Genomic DNA, 9,824 nt, shown 5'->3' with positions numbered 1-9,824 from the left:
GTGAACACTTGCTTGATATCTATATTAGTTCCTGTTTGCGGTGTCCCTTAGATATTACTGATACTGAAGGAGACTACTATAAGGCAGCACACTTTGACACGCGTTTAATCAGTACGTTCACGTGAAGGTAGTGAGAGAAATGAGAAGTCATCAACTGAAAAACACAGAACTTTCAATATATTTGTATATTTTCAGAACATAAAAGGTATTTATTTGTAAGTGTTAAGAGTTTTGTGGGATGCCAGAATGATCAGCCTTTTGGATCCAGAGATGAAACAAAAGGCGGGTCAGACTAATAACTGGATACAGGGGTTACCGTGTCACTTCCTAGGTGAGGGCCGTGTACTTTTTCTAAACGTTTTGCATCCCACAAACATTTACAAACATTTTCTCCAGGCGTTAAAGCATGGAACACAGCAAAATGCAATGCACAATATGAGAAAGGACGGACACAGTTTATAAAGGCTTGTAGTCTAGCTTGGACTCCAGCTTCTTCGAATCGGCCACCTTCCTCACGGCTTTCATGAAGTCTTCCTGAGTGACGTACTCGCGGTCGGCGCGGATGGCAAACAAACCTGCAAACAACACAAAAAGGGGGATTTTGTAAACAATCTGGACTGAAGGGATTTTTTTAAATGATACTGAACAGAAAATGTCTAACCTGCTTCTGTGCACACGTTCCTCAGGTCGGCTCCGTTGAAACCGTCTGACAGCTTCACGATGGCTTCGTAATCTGAAAACAGGCAGAGGCATTCAGTCGATACACCGCTTGCTTCTCTCCCTCGTGTTCAGGAACATTTGATACTCTCGTCCTTCTCGCTGCTCGTAATGTCCATTATCTAGAGACTGGGCTTATTGCGCTGGTACAGTCCAGTGTAGGAACCTCATTGTTTGAAGCTTACCAGTAGACAAATGTTGCAGTACTGTTTTACTAATACCCAGTATTTTATAATATGACACGTCGTATATTTGTGTGATAAATAAATACTGTTCTGAAATACTGTGAACAGAGTAGTTATGCATAACAAGTACTTTTAATCTTGATACTGTTCGCTTATAATACTTGCGTACCGCTGCAATTTAAGACCATAGTATTTCTACTTAGTACTTCTTCCACCTCTGGATGTTACACAATTTGGCTGATGGTCATTGTGTTTGAATACAAATGAAGCCTCCATCAGCACCCTGCCAACAATGTCACCGGGTCTTAGGAAAACATGGAAGAGACTAAAAGCCCAACCGAGGCAGCATGTGGGACTAGGTAGTGGTAACATTCTGTTGGTGCCGTCCCGGCTCAATATCAAACTGGTTTGATCATGTTTACATTGGCCCGCACGTAGTGAAGAGAATGAAGACAAATGAAATGCTGTAATTGATTGGGATGGAGTGCAGTGCTATGATAAGGCTGTAACCAAGTAACCAGCATCAGAACTAAAAGTGGAGCTTAGAAACATCTGGGAGATCCTGATGATCAAGTAAAACTGAGAACAGGAAGTCAGAGTCAGCTTGTGGTCAGAAACGGGAGAAATACTCAGAACTTATTTGTTATGTATGCACCATGACACCTAGTCACGTACGTGTGAGCCTACATGGTAAGAAACCCGTTTCTGATTCTCGTGACTGACCTATTTCTCCGTGCTTGGTGATGGGGCTGGCGTGGATCTTGAGGATGTCCAGGCGAGCCTGCTCATTGGGCAGCTCGATGTCTGAGGAGCAGAGGAGGACGTTAGTGTTGCTGCGTGTTCACAGAGATCTGACACGCGGGGGGGGGGGGGGGGGGGGACTTACGGATTTTACGGTCCAGTCTGCCGGGCCGCAGCAGGGCGGGGTCCAGAGTGTCCGGTCTGTTGGTGGCCATGATCATCTTCACTCTGTGCAGCGTGTCGAAGCCATCCATCTGGTTCAGCAGCTGGCAGGACACACAAGTCACGTGTCTCAGTGCTTTGAGTCCTCGACCCACTGCTAATATTTGTAATAGTATATGAATATAGTCCCATTAGAACACATTTTAGTGAGCGGTTTACCTCCATCAGTGTCCTCTGGATCTCTCTGTCCGCAGAAGTTCCCTCAGAGAAACGACGGCCGCCTGCAGGACACACAGACGGAGACCATACAGTGAGGATTCAGAGCACATGGAGAGTGAACATGTTTCTTCATAAGCTCCATTTCCCTTTGAAGCGTTAGCGGAAGCTTACGTCAGTGAAAAAGACTAAGCTTTAGCTGCTTCACAACAAATTCTCCCAATTGGGAGATTTGAAATGCTTTGATTGGAGCTCCAAGCCGGGCAGATGAGAATATACAAAGCCTTTTAAAAAATAAATAAACATAACCAAAACACTACACCCTGTGGATGCTTCACAGTGAGCTGGCACTTTGATCCAAAGTGACTTACATGCACTTTAAACTGCAGACATGCCTGCGGGAGCTATCTGAGGTTTAGTATCTCGCCCGAGGACACTTTATGGCGTGGCTGTGGCTCAGGAGGCAGGTCACGTCCTCAAATCAGAAGGTCGGTGGTTCGGTGTAAAACGGTCATGTCCTTAGGCAAGATACTTGACCTCAATTGCTTGTGTGTAAGTGTGTGAATGTTAGTCTCCTTGTATGGCAGCCTCTGCCTCTATGAATATGGTTGAATGATAATACCTTGGATTTATATAGCGCCTTTCATGAAACACTAAACGATGACTCGTACCTGTAAATGCAGTCCATTTATCACATCAGTCAACAAACCACTGACCCTCTCATAGCTAGGTAGGTAGCTAGTAGGGGTGTAACGGTTCACAAACATTTCGGTTCGGTACGTACCTCGGTTTTTTGGTCACGGTTCGGTTCGGTACGTTTTCAGTACAGCAGAATTTTTTTTCACAAAACAAAACATATATATTTTTTTTTAATTATTATTAAACTGTGAATAATGTATTCACTCAAATAAATACAAAATATAATAAAATAAACATTAAGGTGCAGCATTTCGATGAACTGAAATAATCTGTATTTGAACTTGACTGTACTAGTACTCACAAAACATAAACTATTAGTTTTGGGTTTTTAATTATTATTAAACTATGAATATTCACTCAAATAAATACAAAATATAATCAAATGAACATTAAGGTGCAGCATTTCGATGAACTGAAATAATCTGTATCTGAACTGTACTGTACTAGTACCTAAGCAGCCAGTTTGACATTAGGACTTGCTTGTCATTGTATTTTCATGTTTAAAGAAAGATGAACTTGTCCACATGGCTGCTGAAAGGGCAGATCTGCTGGCACTAGCAATGTCTCCTGCCGTGGAGAACACCCTCTCGCTAGGGACAGAGGTAGCAGATACAGCCAGGTAGCGCTTTGCTACCATGGCATATAAGGATATTTGGCGTTTGTAATAGCTTTGGCTCGGTCTGAAGTTTTTGCGAGTGGTGGAGACTTACATGCTAGTGGGAGTTGGGTTTGCACTTCAGTCTTTTGGTACCGGTGATATTCACGTTCGGGTGATGCCTTTTCGAATGAGTGTGCAAGTTTGATGTATTGCCAGCCGCGTAACCAATGTTAGTTGAACAATGCCGACAAACAGCGTTGGTTCGGTCCACCTGTCTTTGTCCGTCATCCTTGTACGTAACTGCGAAACCAAAATGTTCCCAAACCGGAGACTTCAATGATGCTGGAGGATTTTCGAGCTCAACTTTATCTGCGTTCGTCATTTCGACAGTTCCTCAAATTACTGACTACATTTGAACGCATCCCTGTGACCAGCTCTCATAGCATGCCTCTCATCCAATGAAATGACTTGCTCGCTCTATGACGCGTTGAGCTCAATGTGAGGAAATTACTCTGAATGCTGCGACGCAGCACCTGAGATTACTTCCAAGAAGTTGTTCACGTTCTCAATTTTTTACGTTTAACGTTATATCCGTTCGGTACACACGTGTACCGAACCGAAGGGCCCGTACCGAATAATTTCGGTACGGGTACGTGTACCGTTACACCCCTAGTAGCTAGGTACTGTAGGTGGGTTTAACCCCCTGGACAACAACCAAATGAGACGGCCAGTGTCACTCACCGATGGCGTCGATCTCGTCCATGAAGATGATGCAGGGCTGGTGGTCCCGGGCGTAGTTGAACATCTCTCTGATCAGCCTGGCACTCTCACCAATGTACTTGTCCACGATGGAGCTGGACACCACCTGCAGCACAGACACACAGAATCAGCTGACTGACTGCAGAGTGGCAGTAAAGGCCGATGTTGGCGCTGACACTCACCTTGAGGAAGTTACAGTCCAGCTGACTGGCCACTGCTCGGGCGAGAAGAGTCTTCCCTGTGCCTGTGACAGAAGGATTAAAGAGTGATATTTCTTGTCCTGGGGTGTGCAGTGTTTGCATGGATGCCATTGATTGGCAGCCGAATAAAGAAGGGTACTGACCTGGAGGCCCGTAGAGCAGGCAGCCTTTAGGGGGGATGATGCCCACTCTCAGGAAGAGCTCAGGGTTGGTCAGGGGAAGCTCGATCACCTGCCACCAAACAACAGCAGCATTATTTTAGAGCCATGGAGAACAAATCAAATGAAGATGCTGATTTGTTCTCCATGCCTTTCCCATTTAACACCACATTCCTCCAATAAGGAAAGGCTGGTCTATTGGGTTAGATAAGTCTCAACAGAAATAATTGCACACGAATTTATAAATGTAATTCTGGATTTATATATAAATGTCTCCATCTATAAAAACATCCCAAATGACGTGTGAATCCTTCTGTGTGCCATTGTTTATCCGGAGACTAATCCAACCCAATAGTTGTCTCGTAGGATTGATTTCTGATCAGCTGTACCTCTCTCAGCTCTCGGATCTGTTCGGACAGGCCTCCGATCTCAGAGTAGGACACGCTCCCGGGGTCCTCGTGTGACATGTTGTACACCAGAGGGTCCACCTCCCTGGGCAGGTACCTTTGGAAGAACAGGAAACACGTGTGTACCATTTCATTGTCATCATACCCCTGTGCAACTTCAACTTTTGGAGCCGTTATAGGAACCACTCCGTGGTTTAGAACATACTGCATTCTTAGCATTATACCTTTTTGGTGTGGCTAATGTTATCGCTATTTCTGAATAGCACACACACATTTGCAATTACACAATAGATCAGTTTAACAAAGATCGGATTAATTTGGACCCTTACATTTTTCTATAGTGTTTTGGGTGGAATACTTTTTATAAAATGGACAAATGGGACTTATACACACTTAAAATATATTTAATATATTTTAAGTGTGTTGTTGTTGTAATTACTTTTTACTCTGTAAAGTGTCTTTGAGTTTCTTGAAAAGCGCTCTATAAATATGTATTATTAGAAAACGCCATAGATGTAATTAATGTATTGAGGGCATTACATTCTAATTAAAATTATTATAAGATACAAACAATTCTTTAGTACAATTGCACCGCTAATCTGTAGTGATATACAATGATTTGGTGGGAATAATGAATATGTCCTATATTTGAATGCTACATGGAGAAGAACACATCGTTATAGGGCTGCTCAATTAATCGTATTTTAATCGCAATTACGATATTCTTTTTTTTATTTATTTCTTTTTGAATTGGTTTTTCAGTTGAATTATACTTACGGTTCAGGGTAATCAACTGTTAAAAACCTACTGTTCACATTTTATTTGTTCAATAAATGGATGTTTTCAAAGTAAATGGATAATTTACTAACTTTATTTATTAGTTTTTAATAATCGTGATATCAATTATTGACCTAAATAATCAAGATTATGATTTTTGCCGTAATCGAGCAGCCCTACATCGTCTATCCATGTCCGTGCTCAGCATTAACATGTTAGTTAGATACGTGTTACTCTGTGCTTCCAGCTTACCTCATGATAGTGAGCGTGGTCATGTCCAACGCCACTCTGGTTCCTGGTTTCAGCTGAGACTTGTCCAACTGGATAGAAATATTTAAAGATTACTGTTTTCTGTTTCTGAAGAAAAGGTTTTTAAAAATGTGCTGGTACACTTGGAATTGTTTGCTCTATCCAAAAATAAAATCAAGCGTGTATTGTAAAAAATAAATATGTGGGCAAAACATTATGTATTTAGATATGGACTGATGTGCCAAATATTTGATTTGTTGGATTAGCCAATAACAGATATTATAATAATAATAATAATAATTACTGGTACAATAGGCGCTTTCACACCGCAGTACTTTTCCCACAAAGGTTCATCAGAACTTAGTTCATGAGAACTCTTTGGTTCTCATGAACTAAGTACAGATCGCGTTCACACCGGAATAAGTCCCTGAGGGTGGATTAGGCAAATGAAGCCGCTGACGTCACTTCTTCTTCTTCTGCTTTGGGCTTACTGGCAGGCCGGTAAGCCCAACTCCCCGGAGTTGGGGACTTCCGAGTAAATCGCCAGAACGCCGACACCTCCTCATCTCCACCGCTCCCATGTTTTCTTCTGTGTTGCCATAAGTTAGTCTCTGCGTTTCTGCGCTGGGCTAATGCTAATAAGAGGATAATAAAATGGCGGCTTCACAAAACTTTTTGGGAGTTTTACGGGCCGTGGTTTGCAATCCGCCCAGCCAATCAGACATAGGAACCTTTTTCTCCCACGAAAGTCCCTGCTCTCTAGCAGGGACGGAAAAGGGGGTGAAAAGGTTCTCATTAACTCATTTTAGTTCTGGCTCTTTTTGGTGTGAACGCAACATTTCGGAACCGTATCGCAACTACAGTGGGAAAAGTATTGTGGTGTGAACGCGCCTATTGATTCCAAAGAGGTCACATTAATTAAAAAAATCCAACCATACCATCATATTCCTCTACATACACCTTTAAAAATAGGTCAAATTAATAACTTTCACTGTAGCTGGATATTTCAGGTCACTTTTATGTTCTGCATAGCACATATATGCAGGTATTTTTGCAATATATTACTTTTTTTTGTCAGTCTCCTGAAAATATGAGAAACAAAAACAAAACAAGATGCTTTACACATTTGTATCTGTTCAGCACATACCTGTCTGCGACATCCAACCACATATCTGGGGCCGTTGGTGGCCTTGACAATGACTGGAAATAAACAAAAACAACAAGTTAGCATCACATGCCGGAGTTGATCACAGTTTGACATGTTTCAGTCACAAGTTGTCATTAGAAATGGTTAATACGTCACTAAAATTCAAGAGGGTACATCTTAAGCCGGAATCAGTGTCATTTATTTGAGACTGAAATGATTTGTTATCCTAAAATGAACACTCTAAATCCCCCTAAATCCTCTAGCTATTAAATGATTCTGCCGCTACTTGTTAACTTACATTTCTCCTCTGTCAGCTGTTTGAGAACTTCTCCAACAATCTGCAAATAAAAAAGGGAAAAGATGGGGTTAGCACAGTCTGACTAAAAGTCTGACTCTGATCCCCTCTCTCCTGTTTGTCTATGAAAGTCCCTTCCACCGTCTTCACCAACTGAAACACCCTTCTCTCTTCACCAACAGACACACACACTTGCACGGACATTGTATAAATCAAGATGACTGTATTTCACTTTATTACTTCACTGTCATCTACCATTGTTTTAGTAAATGATGACATACATTATAACCCTGACTTGTTGTTGAGGGAAGCACTGTGTTGATAACTCCAGGTCTTGGCCTTGTCAAAAACGCTGCATCACTCTACTGGGATGTTCTCTTTTATTTTGGGAGTCCAGGAATTACATGATAATCTTCCAGTTTTATATCTATACCTGCTTTAACAAATCTAAAGTATGGTTCCTTGCTGGTGAACATATATTTCCTCAGTCTCAAATGTCCTTGGTTGTATCAAATGATAATGCAGTCCTTTGTAAAATGTTGTAATAATACAACTACAATAATAGAAAGTGACTCATTTAGTGGAATATATACAAGAATACTTCGATCTACTGTTGCAGCCACTTGTATTATCCAGTGGGATCAAAAACTCTTAAATGTAAACAAGTACAGGACGTATTCTTACCTGACCAACACTTTGCAGAGCCTTTAGGTCATTTTCTGATTTCTCATACTGTTTTGTTTGTTCTCTCAGCTGTTCTCTCACTGGAAAACAAACAAGGGGAATAGCCAGAAGTTATTGTCTGTAGTTTTCGTTATCAAAGACAAACATACATTGGATGATGACATTGTTTGTTACAGTTAAGAATGGCAGCTCACTGTCAAACAAACATGCTAACGTTAGCTAGTCAAGTTAGCTTAACGTAAAACTGTTGATAAAGTCGTCAGCTACAATGCGAATTCAATTTGTATCACGGTAGTAGACACACGGACTGACGTTAACTGAGCATTATCAGTTATTAACGTATTGTAATGTTCGGCATAGCACTAATGTTACAGTTGTTTGTCTAATACCAATAAGCTAAGTTAGCACAGCTAGCGTTGACTGGTTTAGCGTCACTTCCATTCATTTCTATGAGGGATGCTAACTGCATGACAAAGCAGTAGCTAGCTGGCCAGCTATCTGATGCTAACAAGCATCAACCTATACTATTGATTATATCTAATCAAAATAAACACGATATTGTTGCCACACTATAATCAACAACATTAAACAGCCTCTTACATTCTTTTAACCGCCCGTCAATTTCTTTGTGTTCCAGTAATTTTTTTCTGTAGTCTTGCAGCCCTTTCTCCCTGGTGTCCGCCATGATGCCCCACTGAATGCTGGGAAACTGTAGCGTCACAAAAAGTGTTTTGCTATTAGCGGCCGCCTACACTTTGCTATGCTGTATTTTTTAAAGTAAGAATTTATTTTTCAACTATTCCTGCTGATGTTAAAATATATTGCGCTTTAAAATGACTTTTCCTACCAATTAAGGGGCATTACATCTACATACAATAACAGTAATATCCAGTGCATTTATTCAAGTAGGTTTACTGTTTTTAAGAGACAAACCAAAAAATATCAAAGATTGAAATTGTTTAGGGATAGGCTACTTATACTTTAGTTGAGTATTTCCACATTGTGCTGCTTTTACTCCAATGCATTTATTTAGTTACTAGCTGATTTGCAGATTTAGAAGTTTAATACAAAATATAAATCTACTAGTGCATTTTTATATATTATTGTATATTATTGCAACCAATTTGTATATTACATAGTCAAAATAAACCCCACTTTTAACAAGTGTGATGAACATATTATTGCATCAATAATTGTGATAAAATGTATTTAAAAGTGCTTAAATTGACCACGTTCTGCATGACATAGTTGTAACTGAATATTGTTACACTGTAGTAGTAGTATTGCTTCATTACATAAGTAAATAATCTGACTTCTTCCACCTTCCCCTTGAAATGTATCCATTGTTGTGTTTTCTTGAACACCTTTTTGTTAATACTCAAATGACATGCTTGTAAATTGCATCATAAGGATTCACATAAGTCTTCAACTTTGTGTGTCAGGTGAAGATGGTCAAGTTCCTTAGAAATATTTCAGTTTTCATCACCGTTTTTGGTGTCTATATACGCCGGGATCCGTAGTCATGCCGCTTTCACACCGCAGGATTTGCGGTACTTTAGTGCCGGTGTTATGCCGTAGATTGAAGCCTTGCCGTAGATTGAAGCCCTGTTCGCGGGGACGCGCAAACGTGACGTCATCGCCTGTATTGAGCGTTCGTCTAGTTTAATAAGCTTTTCTCTCTCTTTTGAATGATATATTTCCCATCAGATTAAACAGCAAACGGCTGAATAAATAATGTGCATACTATTGAGAGGAGGCTCGTTTTAAGGACACTTTTCAGATAGTCACAATCTTCGTATTGGAACAAACTTCAGTTTTTGAGTGCAGTCC

General features: G+C 40.7%; 1 protein-coding gene across 1 annotated transcript; it reads right to left on the bottom strand.

Moving 5' to 3' along the window:
* Positions 1 to 155: 155 nt before the first annotated feature.
* psmc6 (proteasome 26S subunit, ATPase 6) lies at positions 156 to 8,709 on the bottom strand. Its single transcript, XM_034075960.2, has 14 exons — positions 8,595 to 8,709; positions 7,995 to 8,074; positions 7,314 to 7,353; positions 7,016 to 7,068; positions 5,872 to 5,939; positions 4,825 to 4,939; positions 4,421 to 4,508; positions 4,260 to 4,321; positions 4,060 to 4,183; positions 2,025 to 2,086; positions 1,789 to 1,909; positions 1,626 to 1,706; positions 662 to 733; positions 156 to 575 (listed from the first exon to the last, which is right to left on the bottom strand). The coding sequence occupies exons 1-14, from the start codon at positions 8,677 to 8,679 to the stop codon at positions 457 to 459; spliced, it is 1,170 nt and encodes a 389-aa protein (XP_033931851.1). The 5' UTR covers positions 8,680 to 8,709; the 3' UTR covers positions 156 to 456.
* Between the last annotated feature and the right edge of the window lie 1,115 nt (positions 8,710 to 9,824).

Source organism: Pseudochaenichthys georgianus, chromosome 24 (genome assembly GCF_902827115.2).
Source record: "Pseudochaenichthys georgianus chromosome 24, fPseGeo1.2, whole genome shotgun sequence".
Taxonomy (NCBI): domain Eukaryota; kingdom Metazoa; phylum Chordata; class Actinopteri; order Perciformes; family Channichthyidae; genus Pseudochaenichthys; species Pseudochaenichthys georgianus.
This window is presented reverse-complemented; position numbering and strand designations above follow the sequence as displayed.

What these genes read in the sequence shown, in the direction of transcription:
- psmc6 (XM_034075960.2), bottom strand. Translation starts at nt 8,679, where the DNA reads ATGGCGGACACCAGGGAGAAAGGGCTGCAAGACTACAGAAAAAAATTA. An exon ending in ACCACGCTCACTATCATGAG is followed by an intron (nt 4,940 to 5,871) that starts GTAAGCTGGAAG and finishes GTTCTTCCAAAG; the next exon opens with GTACCTGCCCAGGGAGGTGG. An exon ending in TGGACTGTAACTTCCTCAAG is followed by an intron (nt 4,184 to 4,259) that starts GTGAGTGTCAGC and finishes TCTGTGCTGCAG; the next exon opens with GTGGTGTCCAGCTCCATCGT.